At 43.9% G+C, this 19,720-nt stretch overlaps 1 protein-coding gene across 1 annotated transcript; it reads left to right on the top strand.

Moving 5' to 3' along the window:
* Window positions 1-50: 50 nt before the first annotated feature.
* Nusap1 (nucleolar and spindle associated protein 1) lies at window positions 51-18,323 on the top strand. Its single transcript, XM_090318583.1, has 11 exons — window positions 51-230; window positions 2,594-2,662; window positions 3,535-3,666; window positions 5,076-5,229; window positions 7,923-8,021; window positions 9,834-9,943; window positions 11,017-11,204; window positions 12,260-12,417; window positions 12,607-12,723; window positions 16,908-17,016; window positions 18,114-18,323. The coding sequence occupies exons 1-11, from the start codon at window positions 138-140 to the stop codon at window positions 18,208-18,210; spliced, it is 1,326 nt and encodes a 441-aa protein (XP_090174709.1). The 5' UTR covers window positions 51-137; the 3' UTR covers window positions 18,211-18,323.
* Window positions 18,324-19,720: the final 1,397 nt, after the last annotated feature.

Raw genomic sequence — 19,720 nt, 5'->3', positions numbered from 1 at the left:
CATTTTCAACCAATGGGAGAGCGGCATTCTTCATTTTTAAACTCAACCTACAGCGCGCTCGGGCTAACGCTCGGGGTGGCGCGAGGGGTAGGAGAAGCTCTCGTTCCCGGCGTTTCAGCTGGCTTTTTAGGCTCGCCATGACCGTCCCGACCGCCAAGGAGCTGGACTCCCTCAAGTACGGAGACTTGCAGAACTTGGCCAAGAGTCTGGGCCTCCGCGCTAACCTGAAGGTGCGGGGCTGGCGGCGGGGGGCGGCGGAGGGCGGCGGGGCCGGGCGGGAGGCGCGGCCTGGCCCCCCGAGCGGGCCCGGGGATCTGGGGCTCGCTGCTTAGAACTCGGGAACGGCGGTGGCGCCGAGGCTGGCGTTTGGGGGCTGGTTGGGTTTTATCCCGGTGTTTACGGGCTTGGCGGGGCGTCAATTAGGAAAGGCTGGCGCGGAACGCTCCGGCGTAAGTGGAGTCCGAGTGCGGTCGTGCCCAGCCCCCCGGCACGTCCTCGGGGGGGGGGGGGGCGTCTCAGAGCCCCTGCGGATGAGCTCCCGTCTGGTGCGACTGGGGCCATGGTGGGGCCACGGCGGTGCCCCCGCTCAAGAGCAGTGACACCTTCGTCCGAGTTTTCACGGGGCTGGGGGACAGGTGGGAATCCACCCTGAGTGGAGCGTGTGCCCTCGCGATCGTGCTCTGAAGATGTGCTCTCGTCACCGTACGTGTTTTTTCAGTACTTGGAGCAGAAGGAGCAAAGCATAGTTCTTTCTGAATCAAGAAGTGTCTTGGAGAATAGTTCCAGGCTACAGTGTCTAAGGGATCCCCAATCCTTTATGATTAGTTTCCTTCCTCAGACTCAACCCTTTCGTGTTTTGTTTTCATGCTACCTGGCTGGATTCTTTTCGTGTTTTTTGTTTTGTTTTGTTTTGTTTTGCCAATCCTGGGGCTTGAACGCAGGGCCGTAGCCCTGTACGCACTGTACCTGAGCTGCCTTTTGCTCAAGGCACTTGTTCTGCCACTTGAGCCACAGCTTTTTCTGTGTTTGTGGTACCAAGGAATGGAACCCAGGGCCTCATGTATGCTAGGCAAGCACTCTACGACTAGACTGCACTGCTGGCCTTTTCTTTTCCCCCTCATGTGATAGAGTAGTTACGTAACCTCAACCCCGCCCTCTGCTCTCAGCCACCCTTGTGCTAGGATTACAGCTGTGCCCTACCAAGTAAATTTTGTCCGAGGCTGCATCCCCAAAAGCCAGAAGCAGAGGAAGGTTCTCACTTTATTCCCAGGCCTACCTAGGCTGTGACCCTGTTTGTGCTTCCCCACATTGCTGGAGATGAGAGCTACTGAGCCCAACCATTGCATCTACCTGCTAGCTGGGATAACAGCCACAAACCACCTTTCCCAAGTGCTGGTGAGATAAGAAGCTGGAAATTCTACAACTTTTTTTTTGTTTGTTTGTTTCCTCAGACTGGCCTCAAAACTCAATCCCCTGTTCCTATGTAGCTAGGATACAGGCTTGAGCCACTGTGCCTAGCCCATGACCAAAGAAGAGAAGGGAGAGTGGGCGAGGGAAGAACTAAGAATGTTTGACATCTAATATGCTGAACATCTCCATCTTAGACAAGACCCCAAGAGAAATTGTCCCCAAGGGACAAGTAGGAAATACAGCACTTTATAGTAGATGGAATAGTGCCTGAGAACTTGGTGCAAAGCATTCTGGTTGAGTGGATTGGAGGATGTAACCAAGGTTCAGGCCCTAAGCAAAACATCTGGCATATGCCAATACACATTTCAGGCTCCCTACCATTTTTTCTTTTGCCAGTCCTGGGGCTTTAACTCAGGGCCTGAGCACTGTTCTGAGGTTTTCTCAAGGCCAGAGCTCTACCACTTGAGCCACAGCACCACTTCCAGCCTTTTCTATATATGTGGTACCAAGGAATCAAACTTATGTCTTTGTGGATGCTGGGCAAGCACTCTACCACTAGGCCAAACTCCCAGCCCTTCCTACCATACTTTACTGAGCATAAGGTTTAGTGGATAGGCCACCATAAATTGATAGCCTCTAGTCCTCAAAGGCTAGGTAAAAAGGAGAGAGAGAGAGGGAGGGAGGGAGAGAGAGAGAGAGAGAGAGAGAGGGAGAGACAGAGACAGAGAACCCAATGCTATTGACCTTCTAAAGCACAGGTTTTGTTTTGGTGGTTTTGTTGTTGTTGTTAGTCATGGGGCTTGAACTCTGGGCCTAGGTGCTGTCCCTGAACTCTTCAGCTCAAGGCTTCAACCCTATCTCTTGAGCTACAGCACCACTTCTAGTTTTCTAGTGGATAATTGGAGATAAGGATCTCATGGACTTTAGTGGCTGGGCTGGCTTTGAACCGTGATCCTCAGATCAGGTGTGAACCACCACACCCAGCTTAATGCATAGTATCTTGCAGTTGCCTTTTTCTTTGTCTGACTTTCCCTTAGGATGAGGCCCCTGAACTCAAGGGCCATTTTTGTCCATCCAGACTTGGTCCTCCAGCCTGACCAGAGAACATTTAATGAATTTGAAAATGAAACTCTCCAGCATATTTTTCTTGCTTATTTCTTGGCTCTAATGATCTCTTCTGCAGGCAGACAAGTTGTTAAAATCTTTGAAAGCCCACCTCAATTTGGAAGCAAGGAAAGAAAATAATAGTCAGGTAAGTAGTATTTTCTATCATCTGAACAATTGTGTTTAATGAGCAATTAACACTAATTACGATGGTTTAAGGTATGCAGGTTATTACCACATAGGTCATTAATAATTAGATACTTAAACTTTTCATAATTATTTGTTGTAAATGATCTAAAATGCCATATAACCTATTGAACACAAGGTCCTAAACAGAGGGCACTGTCTGTAATCATAGCTACTCAGGAAGCTTGACAGCTGCAGAACAGTTTGTAAGACTCCCTGTCCAATTAAGCAGCCAAAGCCAGGCTGGAGGTATGGTAGACTATTATGTGAGCAAGCAAGCTGAGCCAGTGGTCCTGAGTTCAAGCTGAGGACCATCACAAGAGACAGGCCAGGAGGGGAGGTAAAGAAGTAGAAGAAACTTGTGTGCCTTGCCTACTGTCCTCCCAATGAATTGGAAATAGTCGATGCACTGTAGACCGTTAGAACAAACAACATGGCTTATAACTTAGCCAAGCTTGACCTGGAGTCGCAGCTTTCTGCCTCAGTCTTCTAAGAACGGGGATTACAGGCATATGCCACCATACTTGGCTCTTCTGTGCTCCATTGTACAGGGCAGCCATATCATTCGGTGTTCTCTCCCATGTCACTGGTATTTAATTCAAGTCCTGGCAGAGGCCGCTGGGCCACACCCCCAGTGTCTCATACAGTGATTTCTTTTATAATCAGTTCTGTGTGGGATGTTCCAGATCCTGGCCATACTTTTGACTTTTAGTAGTGCAGGTGCTGTTATTCTGACCTTACTCTGATTTTTCCCTTTACTGTGGTCTCAGAGCAATCTTTTGTATGTATATGCATATGGCAGAGAACATGGCAGATCACGGTCTCTCGTTTTAGGATGAAGAGGAAACTGCAGCATTCTTCTGTGATGAGACTGGGACACAGCCCAGCAGTGAGGAGCCAGTTGTCCATGTCACCAAAAGGAAGAGGCGCAGGCACAAGAGAGCCCATGGGAAGTCTGACTCCCAGGTGAATGAAGTGTGCAAACTGAACAACAGCACCACTTGAGCCAGCGCTGGCACTGTGTTAGGGAGCTTCCCTTGTATATGGCTGCTGAACCCTGTGCTGCAGCTCCAAACTCCAGAGTATATTTGTTGGTTTGTTTTTGCCAGCCCTGGGCCTTGAACTCAGGGCCTGAGCACTGTCCTTGGGCTTTTCTTAGAGCTAGATCCCTAGCACTTGAACCACAACAGCAGCACTTCCGGCTTTTTCTAAGTATGTGGTACCAAGGAGTCAAACCCAGGTCTTGGTGCATGCTCGGCAAGCACTGTACCACATTCTCTTTCCTTGGCTGCTCCTGGCCTGGTAATTACTCTGCATTTACATCATTCAACAGTGGGGTTGCTATGGCTTCCTTCAGTTGCTCTGCATATTCTGTGGTTGTGTTCTTCTTCATTTAGACAAGGTCCTTCTTTCTTGTTTTCTGACTTTATATAGGTGGCTAGGTCCCTTAGCATGAATTTACCAGCCATAAGCAAACTCACCATCTTGCTTCTTGCAGTTTACTGACATGGCACTGGGAAGGCAGAGAAGCAGAGCTGTCACTGCCACCCACAAGTCTTCCTCTCCTACTTTGCTTCTTCTTTGTTCACCTTCCCTCCCTCCCTCCCTCCCTCCCTTCCTTCCTTTCTTCCTTCCTTTATTTCTTTATTTCTGCAATCCTGGAGATTGAACTCAGAGCCTGAACACTGTCCTTGGGCTTTATCAAGGCTAGCACTCTACCACTTAAGCCACTGTACTGCTTCTGGCTTTTTCTGTCTATGTGGTACCAAGGAATCGAACCCAGGGCTTCATGCATGCTACACAAGCACTCTGCTACTAGGTTACACTCCCGACCCTTTCTCCTTATTTTCATACAATATTTACTTTCAGTGGTTCTGGGATTTGAACTCAAGGCCTTTCATTGGCTAAGGAGTTGTCTACATGGGCCATACCCTTAGTTCTTTTTTTTTTTTTTGGGTCTGGGCTTGAGCTCAGGGCCTGGGCACTGTCCTTGGACTTTCTCAAGGCTAGAGCTCTACCACTTGAGCCTCAGGACCACTTCTGGCTTTTTTCTCTGTATATGGTACCGAGGAATGGAACCGGCTCTTCGTGCATGCAAGGCAAGCACTCTACCACTAGGCCAAACTTGCGGCCCCCTTTTTTTCTTTATAGTTATGTTTCAAATGGGATCTTGCAGTTTTGTTCAGTAGATTCAGACTTCAGTCGTAGATCCTCCTATCTGTGGCTTCTCACCACCACACTCAACGTTTTCATGTTGATATGTGGCCTTCCCAGAGCCAGTCTTCCCCCTCCCAAGTAAATGGGATTCTAGGTGTGTGCCACTGCGTCCAGACATAAGAGACATTCATGTAGTTTGTTTCCTTTTAAAATTGCAGCAGGATCATCCCAAGATAAAAATAAGTGATCCTACTCCATTCCAGAATGAGGAAAAGCAGGAAAACCAGGATCCCAAAACTACTGGAGAAATTCCTTCTCTGCCAGACCAAGGAGATGGGAATATAGTTTCCACAAGCCCTACTGAAATGAAAGGTATGGAGATTGATGTTCTCATCTTTCTAAGAGTTCTAAGTGATAGTTGTTGATGCCTGATACTCCTAGGCCTGAAGCCACATTTCCACTGTCCTCCCCATCACACCATTGTCTCTGTCTCATCTTACAATGGCACCAATCTTACATGATCTAAATCTACCCAAAGAGGCTCAACATGGCTTTTCAAAAGCCTGTTTCTTGATGTCATTGTCACAGGTACCAGCCATTAGGACTTGAACTTATCCCAGTGGGAACTATAATTCAGCTCGTAACACCAGCTTATAGAATGTTTAAGTATTTTGTAATTAAAAGCTAGAACCAAATGCAGAAAGCTATCAGGTCATTTTTTTTTTTTTAACCGTCATGGGACTTGAACTCTGGACCTTGCTGTTGTCACTGAGCTCTTCAGCCCTACCCCTTGAGCCACAGCGCCACTTCCAGTTTTCTGGTGGTTAATTGGAGATAGGAGTCTCACAGACACCCAGGCTAGCTTTGAACCATAATCCTTAGATCTCACCCTCCTGAGGAGCTAAGATCATAGCTGTGAGCCACTGTGCCCGGCTTCAGGTCATTTTTTATTTTCTTTTCTCCCTGAGTATTCAGGATCATAAACAGAACATTAAGCTCTGTCACTGAACTACATTTCAAGCCCTGACTTTTATAGGAAGTAGAATAAGACTGGTAGCCGCCAAGTGCAGGGAAGGCAGTACCTGTTGGGAACAGGAGAGTCCTTATTTTGTCTCAGCCGCTCTACGTCGGCCTTGGAGTCTAGTGACAGTCTTATTTGTCTACCTCCTCCACTGGTTTGGTTTCAGATAGGTCCCTGTATTACTAAGGTGTGTTTCTTGAACAACAAGCACATTATCATATGCATGTAGGGTTCAAGAAGTTTATTAGCATAGTTTTCCTCCTCCCCTTCCTTTTTTTCCTTTTGTGATTCTTCCTGTTTACATCTTCTGATTAGCTAGTTTGATGGGCACACGCCGCCATATCTGGCGTATGGGTTGAGATGAGGCGTGCTTGACTTTTTGCCTAGGCATGGCCTTGAACTACTGATCTGCTCCTGGGGAGCTACTGATCTCATTAGTATGGTGTCCCAGTCCACCCCAAAACGCTTTAGTTTATGGCGATTTTAGAGGGAATATGTAGCATGGCTACTTTTACATGTATCCGGTAATAAGCACATTTCCTTCCTTTTGTATAGTGTTATCTGTTCGCTCATTCTCTCCATTCCCTCCTTCCCATCTCTGCCCGCAAGTTGCATAGTTCACTTGTATCCGTGTCCACTGCTGCACTTTGTCACTCATTCTCCACTGATTCTGTGCCCTCCCTCTACCTTCCCTCAAATGTTCACGTGAATACATTGCATATGAGACAAGGAGTACAGAGTCATTTGAAAATGTGGGAAAAAAGTCCAGTACCAGGAAGGAGTTTGGCCTAGTGGTAGAATGCTTGCCTAACATGCACATAAACCTGGGTTTGATTCCTCAGTACCATGTACATAGGAAAAAGGTGGAAGTGGTGCTGTAGTTCAATTGGCAGACTACTAGCCTTAAGAAAAAAAGTCCTAGGGGCCGGGAGTTTGGCCTAGTGGTAGAGTAATTGCCTAGCATGCACGAAGACCCGGGTTCAATTCCTCGGTACCCCACATACATAGCAAAAAGCTGGAAGTGGTGCTGAGGCTCAAGTGGTAGAGCTCTAGCCTTGAGAAAGTCCAAGGATAATGCTCAAGCCCTGAGCCCAAGCCCAGGACTGGCAAAAGAAAAAGAAAAAAAGCCCTAAAGGGATGTAGTGGCTCACACCTGTAATCCTAGCTACTCTGAGGATTGCAGTTCAAAGCAGCCCAGGCTCTTAGGCTCTAAAGACCCTGAGACACTTATCTCCAATTAACCACTAGAAAAGCAGAAGTGGCACTGTGACTCAAGGGATAGGGCAGGAGTCTTGAGATAAAGAGCTCAGGGACAATGCCCAGGCCCAGACCACAAAAAGATAAGAAGCCCAAGGACAGTGCCCAGGCTCTGAGTTCAAGCCCCAGGACTGGTAAAAAAGAAAAAAAAAAAAAAGAAAAGGTCTTTTGTTTCCTTACTTTGGAGGGAGTCTGTTTCACTATGAATATTTTATATACATATGAAGAAGTGCTTAGGTATTACAACTTAGTCTTTTTCTCCTACAACTATCTTCTTTTTGTCTCACTACATATGGGTATCTAGCATCCTGTATAATTTGTCATATCCGTTGAATTTTAAATCTAACTTCCACATGTCAGTGAGAATATGCGATGCTGAATGTATTTTTTGAGTAATTAGAGAAATTTTATTTAGAGATATAAAATGTATGTTTTTTTGTTCCGTTTGATTTTCCAGTCCTGGGGCTTGAACTCAGGGCCTGGGCACTGTCCTTGGACACCTTTTGCTCAAGGCTAGCCCTCTGCCACTTGATCCACAAGGCTACTTCTGGCTTTTTCTGTGTGTGTGATACCAAGGAATTGAGCCTAGGGCAAGCAATCTAGTAGTAGGCTACGATCCCGGCCCCTATGTTTTCATTTGTGCTTTTGTTTTTTGGCCTGGGGCTTGATGTCAGTGCATGGGCACTTGCCCAAAATGATCATTTTTAAAAAGTCATCTTGATTACTCCAGCATTAGAGCTACTGGAAACCATTTTTTTTTTAATTAGTTTTGTGTCTTTGAATTTAGATAATGAAGATTTGAAGGAACCTCCAGAAAAAAAGTCTCTCTACACAGATGGAATTTCCAAACTTGCTAACAGTAAAAAAACTGCAGTTGCTACTCCAAGTAAGTGTGTGTACAAACGTGAGGGAAGGCTGGGCTGGAGCAGCTAAATTCACCGAAGCTGAGCTACGATTTATGCTCTGCTCTCATTTTCTCATTTCCAAATTTTGGGCAGGTTTTCCTTAACCTGACTTCCTCAATGTAAAATGGAAACAGTTGTACTTCCTGTATTGGCCAGTGGATACCCAGATTGAGAATATTTTTCCTATGACTGATGACCTAACATAGCATATACATCTACCAGTCAGCGAGTCCTGCAAATACTGGATGAACAAATGTCCAAGACATTCTGGGCACAGTAACCACTAAGTTTCTAATTAATGTAGGACAATCTGGTTTTGGACTTGTAAACTTGTTACCTTTTTGTTGTTTTTGTTTGTCATGGGTCTTGAACCCAATGCCTGGATATTGTCCCTTAGCTTCTTAACGCTCTACCACTTGATCCATAGCTCTATTTCTGCTGTTTCTGTTTATGTGGTACTACGGAATCGAACCCAGGGCTTTATGCATGTTAGGCAAGTGCTATAGCATTAAACCACATTCCCAGCCTCACATTTTTAATTTTTGTTTTTTGGGGAGCTTGAACTCCTGGTCGTCTTCGTGCTCAAGGCTAGTGCTCTACCACCTGAGCCAGTGTGACACTGCTGGTGTTTGATTAATCAACTGAAAATGTCTCACAGGGACTTTTCTACCTGTGCTGCCATCACCTTTAATCCTCTCTCCTTCTCTCTAGCTCTCTCTCTTGGCCAGTCCTGGGCTTGAACTCAGGGCCTGGGCACTGTCCTTGGACACTTTCAGCTCAAGGCTAGCACTTTGTCACTTGCGATACAATACCACTTCTGTCCTTTTCTGGGTATGTGGTACTAAGGAATTGAACCTGTGGCTTTGTGCATGCTAGGCAGTCCCAGTCCTGGGGCTTGAATTCAGGGGTGGGCACGGTCCTTGAGCTCTTTTACTGAAAACTAGTATTCTGCTTCTTTGAGCCGTAGCACCACTTCAGATTTTCTAATTAGTAGTTGGAGGTAAGAGTCTCACCTTAGGTAAGATTTTCCTTTCCTGAGCTGGCTTCAAACTATGATTCTCAGATCTCAGCCTCCTGGGTAGCAAGGATTACAGGCATGAGCCACTGTTACCTAGCTAGTCTAGAATTGTCTAAGCTTTCTAAGCATGATAAATTAAATACCAGTGTTGAGGGGATAGACGGTTATATTTTAGTAATAGATGATGTTTCAGGCCTTGGGCTTGACCTCCAGTTTACACAATCACACTCTCGCAAAATCCAATTTGGAATGATGGGGTGTAGCCATTTGACCCATGTTAGTAGTTGAAAACAAGACTGTCTTTTCCTTAGTAAACCAAGATGTCAGGAAAGTAGACAACATCAAGATGCTGAACACCTGACAGTTTATGAGATCGACATGATTTCCTCCAGGTTTCCAGAAACTTAAGTGTTTTAAAATTAGAAGTTTGGCCAGGCACTGACGCCAGTGGCTCATGGCTACTGTAATCCTAGCCACTCAGGATTCTGAGATCTGAGGATCACCTTCAAAGCCAGCCTGGACTGTAAAGTCCCTGAGACTCTTACCTCTGATTATCCACCAGAAAACTTGAAGTGGTGCTGTGGTTCAAAGTGGCACAGCACTAGTTTTGAGTGGAAGAGCTCAAGGAAAAAAGAGTTCAAGGTCAGTGACCAACAACAACATCAACAAAAAATTAGAACTCTAGCAGAGATGATAGTGAAGTTAAAAGACACAGAGAAGGTGGAAAAAATGGATGTTGTCTTGCTCATTTTCGTTTTGGGGGGGAACTTCCTAGACTTTAAGAAGCTTCACGAAGCTCGTTTTAAGGAAATGGAATCCATTGATGAATATATTAAGAGAAAAAGGAAACACTTCGAAGAACACAACTCATTTAGTGAACTGAAGGTATGCAGAAAACAAACCGTGTTCTTTTTTTTTAAATCAAGGGTCTTACTGTGCCAAGGCTGGTTTTAAACTCTTGATCCTGCTGCCTCTGCTTCTGGAGTGGTAGGATATAGAGCTACCATCAAACCCAGCTAAACTTCATGCTCCTAATGAGACTGAAGTATGATTCCTAAATAGTATTTCTCTCTGATCTTCCCTCCCTCCCCCACCTCCCCTCTTCTCTACCCTTTCCTTCTGAAGTAATAATAGAAAATATTTAAGGTGACCAAGTAGAATCCTTCATAGCCATTTCACAGTGAACGTTACTTTTACCTTCTTCCCTTTTCTTTGGGTTTACAGGTAGGTGGATTGTTTTGGAAGCCAGACCCCAGAAAGAAGTAAGATTTTATATGAAAATGTTAGAGCAAAAAGAAAATACTAAAATGTTGCTTGACAGGAGATGAACTATATGGGATTATATGTAGATTCCATATGCTGAATATGTAGTAGATAATTGGTTTTTTTGGCCAGTCCTGGGGCTTGGACTCTGGGCATGAGCCCTGTCCTTCTGCATTCCTCAAGGCTAGAGCCTTACCACTTGAGCCACAGCGCCACTTCTAGCTTTTTCTATGTGTGTGGTACCAAGGAATCAAACCTGGGTCCTCTTGCATGCTAGGCAGGCACTCTACCACTAGGCCAAACTCCCGGCCCCATAGAAGGCAATCTTGATGTTTGTATTTCATCAGCCCTCTACTGTATCCTTTGTGGGAAAATCAGTGTTTTCCTCCTTCCTTTCTGGCTGTCAGCAACGGTGGTGCTGCATTTGTTCTGTTGTGAAGTGACTGGCTATGTGGCAGCTGGGAGAGGCTTTTTGTACCACATTTTTTCAGCAAATCTCGACATTGCTCTTTCCATCTGAATCACCACAGCAACACAACCACCAGCGTGGTGTCATACGGGTTGCTAGGGAGGAAAGGATGCTGGTCATGGGTGGGCATGACGTTGGGTAATGGAAGACTCTTCTGAACTTGACCGTTTGGACACACGGGCTGTGGAGGCAGCCAAGCTTTCAAAGTGGTACATTTCTTTCCCAGAAGCAGCCTGGCAGTAAGGGAAGGGTAGTGACTCCAGTTCCTGCAAGAGGAAGACTCCCTGTGGCCTGCACGCCCACGCAGCCGTGCTGCTCTCCCGGGCAGTCCCGAAAGCCTGCGAGGCAGAGCGCCGCGTGTCTGAAGGGCTCTGCCAAGCGGACCACGCTCTCGGCAACCAAAATGAACGTCAGGTGAAGAGATCCCTCCAAAGTGTAAATGGGGAAGCCTGCGGGTTGAACTTACAAAATATGTTGTGATTTTTGGTTTTCGGGGTTTTTGGTACTGAAGAGCGAACCCAGTCCGACCTATTAGACAAGCGATCTACCATTGAAAAGCAGTCTTCTGGGGCCGGGAGTTTGGCCTAGTGGTAGAGTGCCTGCCTAGCATGCACGAAGACCTGGGTTCGATTCCTCGGCTCCACATACATAGGAAAAAAAAAAAACCAGAAGTGGTGCTGAGGCTCAAGTGGTAGAGTTCTAGCCTTGCAAAAGTCCAAGGACAGTGCTCAGACCCTGAGCTCAAGCCCAGGACTGGCAAAAAAAAAAAAAAAAAAAAATCTGATATGTTTTAGTGTTTGCTTAAAGGGGGAAAAAGAAATGGAGGCAAAAAAGGATTGAGGAAAAAAGGTGTTGTTTTATAAGATAGAATCTTCATTTGGATTGTTTTCTGGTTTAATCTAATGTCCTTAAGTACAAATTTTATTTATAAGACATATATATATATATATATATATATATTTTTTTTTTTTTTTTTTTTGCCAGTCATGGGCTTGAGCTCAGGGCCTGAGCACTGTCCTTGGACTTTCTCAAGGCTAGAGCTCTACCACTGGAGCCTCAGCACCACTTCTGGCTTTTTGCTATGTATGTGGGGTACTGAGGAATCGAACCGGGTCTTCGTGCATGCTAGGCAAGCACTCTACCACTAGGCCAAACTCCCAGCCCCAAGATATATATATATAAATGTCTTATACACACACTCACACACCACACACAGATAATCTTCATTTAATTAGTTAGATGGGGGCCTGCTAAAAACAAATTTTTCCATTGGCTTAAATATAAAAGTGAAGCTATACCAGAAAGAAGAGGAAAAGGAGAACATCTCCAATTGGCTCCTGAACTTGAAGCCTGCAGGCTTATACCACAAGCTTCTTTTACCATGGTTGACATCCTTAGCTGCCTGGTGAGGGACAGTGGTTTAGCCTCCTGCTGTAAGTACTCTCACACTGCTCACCCTGTCATTGTAGGTTTTCAGCCGCTACTAAAGATAACGAGCATAAGCGTTCACTGACCAAGACTCCGGCTAGAAAGTCCCCACACGTGTCTCTATCTGGAATTAACCCCCAAAACCAGGCTGTACTCGGAACACCAAAGTTAAAGACCACTAAGGGAAATTCTGCTTCTGGTAAAACCATATAACTTCGCAAAATTAAGTATAACTCTTTCCTTAAATCCTTCCCACAACTTATAAAATCAAGTGTAAACCAGATTATTTCTGACAAGAGATGTGATCATTTGATTTAAAAAATGAAAAGAACTATACTAGGTCTTTAGTCTAAGTAAGCCCTCTAATGTTGGGGGTCATTTTTTTTAGTCATTACTCCATTCAAGTTGACAACGATGGCAGTGAAGACTCCACTCTCGGATAAGAAACGAGTATTTGATCTGAAAGCAAGTTTGTCTCGTCCCCTCAACTATGAGCCACACAAAGGTATGTAAGGCCTGCCAATGGTTGTGCAAAGACGAGAAGACATCAATGGTAAAATGCTTGCATGGAATACATGAGGCCAGTCCTAGGTTTGATTCCAAACAATAAAAATGAATTAATGTTTGTATGAAAACTCTACTACCTGAGTGGAAACCACACTTTACTAGAATTCCTTCCCTGTCCTTGAACCAAATAGACATATGATTTAAAACTGATTGGATCATGTACACTTTAACCAACACTATAACTTGTAAACAATATCACAACTCAAAATTAATATAATTTCAGCTAAAAATCAAGAAAATTTAAAAAGTTATCACATAACTTCCCTTTTTTTTGTCTACTTTGAACACTATTATAAATATGCTACACAAATGAGTCTAGCCTTTCGTTTTAATTTAATTTTTAAATAATTTTTTGTCAGTCCTGGGTCTTGAACTCTGGGCCTGAGTATTGTCCTTGGGCTTCCTCAAGGCTAGGACTTTACCACTTGAGCCATAGCACCACTTCTAGCTTTTTTTATGTATGTGGTACCAAGAAAGCAAACCAAGTGCATTCTAGGCAAGCACTCTACCACCAGGCCACGTTCCTGGCCTCTTTCTGTGTAGTGAATATTTAAAATCTCTTAGCAACTTTCAAGTATATAATATATTGCTACCCAGAATCATGTCATGCAATAGACCTCTTATTGTTCTTGAAATTTCCTCTCCCATCCTCTCAACCTTTGTCTTCCACCACAATTCTCACACGTGAGAACATGCAGTGTATGTTTCCGCATGCATGGCTTATTTGACTTGGACATGGTGGGTATCAATTCCAATCCATATTGTATTGTAGCAAATGATAGGATTTCCATTTTTGTCAAGGCTGACAGTATCCCCTTATTTATACAGGTCATTTTCTTTAGCCATTCATCTGTTGATGGGTACTAGGCTGATGCCATAACTTGGTTATTGTGACAAGTAGTCTTCTAATATGGGATTACAGGTCTGGTCAATAAACAGATTTTGCAGCTGGACACTGGTGACTCACACCTATAATCTTTTTTTTTTTTTTTTTGCCAGTCCTGGGCTTGAGCTCAGGGCCTGAGCACTGTCGTTGGACTTTCTCAAGGCTAGAGCTCTACCACTTGAGCCTCGGCACCACTTCTGGCTTTTTTCTACATATGTGGTACCGAGGAATCGAACCTGGATCTTCATGCATGCTAGGCAAGCACTTTAACCACTAGGCCAAACTCCCGGCCTCACACCTATAATCTTAACTACTCAGAAGGCTGAGGTCCAAGGATCAAGGTTCAAAGCCAGCCCAGGCACAAAAGTCGGTGAGACTCTTACCTCTAGTTTACTACCAGAAAACCAGAAGTGGCATTGTGGCTGAAATGGTAGAGCAAAAGCCTTGAAGTGAGGAGTTCAGGTACAGTGTCTGGCCACAGAGTTCAAGCCCACAACTGACAAAAAATTTTAAAAATAAACTGATTATGAATCTTCTGGGTAAATATCTAGAAATGAGAACTGCTGGATCTAGTCCCAGTTGTTCTGCTGCCATCAGACTATTCCTACCCATTCCATTCTGAATTCATTTTAATAGGGTAATAGGGTCAGAATACAGAAAAGCATAGAAAATAAATGCCTTTTTTTGTGGGGAGGGGAGGAAACAGGTCAGTTGTAGGGCTTGAACTCAGGACCTAGGTACTATCCCTGAGCTTTTTCACTCAACGATAACATTCTACCACTTTGAACCACGGTGCCACTTTCAATTATCTGGAGGTGAATTACAGATGAGTCTCATAGACTTTCCTGCCCAAGCTGGTTTCAAACCATGATCCTCAGATCTCAGCCTCTTAAATAACTCGGTTAATTACTGGCATGTTCCACTGACCCCAGCTTAAACTGCTGTTTTAATATTAAGCATAATACCTATATGATATAGGCATAAATGATATTTGGTTGTAAAACTTTCTTTTGGAATTTAAGATATTCTTTGGTATAAGTTTTTTTATTAGAGAATTTATTAACGTTGATTTTTACATCATATTTTAAATGACAAGTTTAACAAACAAGTGTTCAAGGAGGGAATCTATTTACAATCTCTGGGACTTAGTATTTAGAACTTAATCAAAATTAGGCTAAGGGTTTGTATGTCATAGAAACATATTAATTTATGAAATAAAACATTATGTCTATAGAGTCATAGGTTTTTATGTCTATATAGTTATGTTTATATTTCCATTACCATGTCCATAGCTTTGGGTATGCAGTTATTGAGTCCTCGCCCTTGTACTCTTGTTTCCATCGCCTGGCTATTATGAATAGTTCAGAGATGAACATAGCTGAGCAGGTGTCCTTAGAACATCCTGGGTCATGCTGTTCAGGATAGAAGCCCAGAAGTGGTATGGCGGGATCATAGGGAAGGTCTGTTTTCAGTTCTTTAAGGAACCTCCACACTGCTTTCCAGAGTGGCTGAACTAGTCTACATTCCCACCAGCAGTGCAGTAGGGTTCCTTTTTCTCCACAACCCCGCCAGCAACTGTCATTGTCTGAGTTCAAAATCTTGGCCATTCTTGTTGGGGTAAGGTGGTATCTTAGGGTTGTTTTTATTTGCATTTCCTTTATGACCGTAGATGATGAACATTTTCTCATATGTTTTTCTGCCATTTTAATCTCTTCTTCTGATAAGTGTCTCTTTAGTTCCCTTGCCCATTTAGTGAATGGTTTATTGGGTTTGGGGGGATTAGTTTCTTGAGTTCCCTGTAGATACTGGATATTAAACATTTGTCAGATGTATTGTTGGTGAATATCTTTTCCCAGTTGGCTGGCTGTCTCTCTACTTTTGCAACTATGTTTTTATCTGTACAGAAACGTTTTATTTTTCGGTAGTCCCATTTATCCAGACTCTCTCCAATCTCTTGTGACCCTGGGATTCTGTTCAGGAATCTTTTGCCTGTGCCTATGAGTTCTAGTGTCTCTCCTACTTTATCATGTAGCAGTTTCACGGTTTCCAGTCTGATGTTGAGGTCTTTGGTCCACTTTGAGTTAATGCTTGTGTATGGCGAAAGGCTAGGGTCAATTTTTAGTTTGCTGCATGTGGTATAAGTTTTTTTTCTGGGACTTTATAAGAATTTCAGGGACAGGGAGCATGGCCTAGTGGTAGAGTGCTTGCCTAGCATGTACAAAGCCCTGGATTTGATTCCTCGGAATCACATATACAGAAAAAGCTGGAAGTGGCACTGTGGTTCAAGTGGTAGAGCTCTAGCCTTGAGCAAAAACTATGCAAAGAGGGGCCGGGAGTTTGGCCTAGTGGTTAAAGTGCTTGCCTAGCATGCATGAAGACCCGGGTTCGATTCCTCGGCACCACAAACATAGAAAAAAGCCGGAAGTGGTGCTGAGGCTCAAGTGGTAGAGCTCTAGCCTTGAGAAAGACCAAGGACAGTGCTCAGGCTCTGAGCTCAAGCCCAGGACTGGTTAAAAAAAAAAAAAAAAGTGTGCAAAGACAGTGCCCAGGTCCTAGGTTCAAGCCCCAGGACTGGCAAAAAAAAAAAAAAAGAATTTCAAAATATGACACATTTTTATTTTTATAAGAAAAACCTGGGCCTGGGCCTTTAGTGGGTAGAGTGCCTGCCTAGCATGCATGAAGCCCTAGGTTTGATTCCTTGATACCACATACATAGAAAAAGCCAGAAGTGGTGCTGCAGCTCAGATGGTAGAGATCTAGCCTTGACAAAGCTCAGGTCCTGAGCTCAAGCCCTAAGACTGGCAAGAAAAAAAAAAGACAACCTGATTTCTATCTGTAATATGGAATCAAAGTAATTTTAGAATATATTGGAAATTGTGTATAAAATAGTGTAAATGCTAGGAAACAAGTAGCCACAGATGAAGTTAATGGCAATGTAAATAAAACATCTGTAGAGCCGGGAGTTTAGCCTAGTGGTAGAGGGTTTGCCTAGCATGCACAAAGACCCGGGTTCGATTCCTTTGTACCACATACTTAGAAAAAGCCAGAAGTGCTTGAGCTAAGGCTCAAGTGGTAGAGCTCTAGCCTTGAGAAAAATCCAAGGACAGTGCTTAGGCCCTGAGCTTAAGCCCAGGACTGGCAAAAAAAAAAAAAAAATATATATATATATATATATATATAAATAAATATATATATATAAATAAGAAAATATTTGTAAATCGTTTGTTCTACATTAGGCAAGCTGAAACCATGGGGACAATCTAAAGAAAATAATTCTCTCAATGAACATGCAAGCAGAGTTAGCTTCTATAAGAAATCTTACAAACAACCTCCTCTCCAAACCAGGTAAGTCAATCGTTTTTCAGTTGGAAACTTTTTTTTTTTTTTTCCTGCCAGTCCTGGGGCTTGAACTCAGGGCCTGAGCACTTGGGCTTTCTCAAAGCTAGCTCTCTACCACTTGAGCCACAGCACCACTTCCATCTTTTTCAATGTACGTGGGCACAAGGAATCCAATCCAGGTCTTCATGCTTTCTAGGCAAGCACTCTACCACTAGGCCAAACTCTCAGCCCCTTGAGACTTTATCTCAAACCACAAAAGCACCTCCAAAAGCTGGTGTCATTAGTAGTATTAGGAAGGTTAGAAGTGGGTGTCATAGTCCATTCTCCTTGACAAGAGAACAGTATTACTTTATAAGAAGTGTGTTTCCATTGGCGCAGAGTCTGGAAGTGCGAGGCGGGCACTGTCAGGAGCTTCGTGCTGTGGTGTTAACATGGCAGATGGATTACATGGCCTAAACACAGTTAAGAGGCTAGAGTGCTCAAATGGTAGAGTATTTGCCTAGGAAGCAGAGGGCTCTGAGCTTATTCTCTGCTACTGAACAAAAAGAGTGGCATGAGAAGAGTTCAAACACAGTGGCCTCATTTTCTTTTTTTTTGTGGGTCATGGGGTTTGAACTCTGGGCCTGGGCGCTATCGCTGAGTTCTTCAGCTCAAGGCTACTGCCCCATCCCTTGAATCACAGCCCTGCTTCCTGTTTTCTCCTGGTTAACTGGAGATGAGAGTCTCTGGGTCTTTAGTGCCTGGGCTGGCTTTGCACCTTGATCCTCAGCTCTCAGCTTCCTGAGTAGCCTGGATTACAGATGTGAGCCACCACATCCAGCTAATGTGGCCTCATTTTCTACCGCCTAGTCCTTCAAAACCCAACCCTTCAGAGCCAATCAATCACTAGAAAAGGGGAAGTGGATCTGTGGCCCAAGGGGTGGGGCAGTAGCCTTGAGCTGAAGAGCTCAGGACAGGGCCCAGGCCAGAGTTCAAGCCCCAAGACTCCCCCCAAAAACAAACCCAACCCTTCAAAGGGCAGTACCCACATGCCCAGTGTTACTCCTACAAGGCTGGGTGCAGCAGCAGTTTGCTAGAACTAATCTATGACCTGTTGCTCTTAGGGAAGAGCAGCGGAAAAAGCATGAGCAAGAACGAAAGGAGAAGAAAGCAAAGGTGTTGAGTGCTCGAAGAGGCCTCAGTATGGTTACAGACAACTGATTTTTTAACCTCTGGCTGGTACTTCTTCATTCCTGTTTTTCTTTTGTAAATATTTTCTACTGTCCCCTCTTCATTAGTCATAGACTCTGTTTTCATTGTTGACTTTTAACTATTATCTGTGTACTGTCCCTGCGTTCTAAAAGTCCTATAGCTCTGAAAGTTATCACCTTAAAGCTAAAAATTGGCTGGATGCCAGTGGCTCACGCCTGCAATCCTAGCTACTCAGAGGCTGAGATCTGAGGTTCACGGTTCAAAGCCAGCCTGGGCAGGAAAGTCTATGAGACCTTGTCTCCAATAAACTACGCTGTGGCATAGAGCATTAGCCTTGAGCAAAAGAATCTCAGGACATTGTCCAGGCCCAAAATTCAAGCCCCCAATCCAGGGAGGAGAATTTTTTGCAGTAGTTTTTACCTAAGTCTCTATAACTCTATTTTCTAATAAGACTTGTCCTTGAGATTATTAACTTAGATTTTAAATGTCAGGATTTCTTAGTTCTAACATGAACAGATTATAGTGTTCTTCTGGGCAAAAGCATTTACCTGATGGCAGCTACTTAAACCACAAGCTTTAGTAGAGATAAAATAGAAAATCTAGTCTAGAAAATTAGCTGTTTTAAAACTGAGCAAATGATTCTATTATGGCACCGGTACTGTAACTGAAAACAAAGGAGTATAAGCACCTGTGTCCATATCATTGTCATTTTCATGTTACTGTGTTCTTAAAAGTAAAATCCTACAGCTCATTCTATACCTGCTTATTTAAAAATATAATCTACAGATCCCAATAAAGATTTCAGAGGGCTAGATGACGTCAGTGAGAAAGAACTGTGCCGAAGGTGGCACTGCCACTACCACAGAAAACGTTCATTGCTTGTACATGTCAGTATGCACTGCCACACGTAGGAAACTTTACAGAAAAAGACAAATTTGCATCCTGTTCCTTGTACCTGTGTAGGACTTCGGAATTGTATACTTAAGAATTTTATAAATAAAACTTTTCTCACTGCTGTAGAGTTGTTCTTTGTAAACCTAAGTCATCTAAGATTGAGAGGAGCAGCTAAAGGTAGTTGGAACTCTATGTTCTTTCATACACTCAAGAAATAATAGTATTTCTCCCTTTCTTTTTTCCATAGTTCAGACCTTAGCCTCTACACCTGGTTTGCTAAGAATGGAGTCTTGCTACCTTTTTGCCTTGGTTGTTCTCAAGCCTTGGTCCTCCCTTCTCTGCCTTCTAGACAGAGTCGCTGGGATTACAGGCGTGAAGCACCATGTTTGGCCCAGGAGTATTCTACTGCAATAAAAAGCACTGATATAAGTTGGGCGCTGGTAGCTTGAACCTGTAAATCCTGGCTACTCAGGAGACAGATCTCAGGATTGTGACTTGAAACCAGCCTGGGCAGAAAAGTCCTTATGAGATTCTGAAAAACCAGAAATAGAATTGTGGCTGAGTTTAAACCCCACAACCAACAATAAAAAGAAAGCATGACATGAGTTGACTTTAAAGATGTTAC

Source organism: Megascapheus bottae, chromosome 25 (assembly GCF_031878675.1).
Source record: "Megascapheus bottae isolate mThoBot1 chromosome 25, mThoBot2.hap1, whole genome shotgun sequence".
Classification (NCBI taxonomy): Eukaryota; Metazoa; Chordata; class Mammalia; order Rodentia; family Geomyidae; genus Megascapheus; species Megascapheus bottae.
The sequence above is the reverse complement of the archived record's forward strand: the minus strand, read 5'-3'. Positions and strand labels throughout refer to the sequence as shown.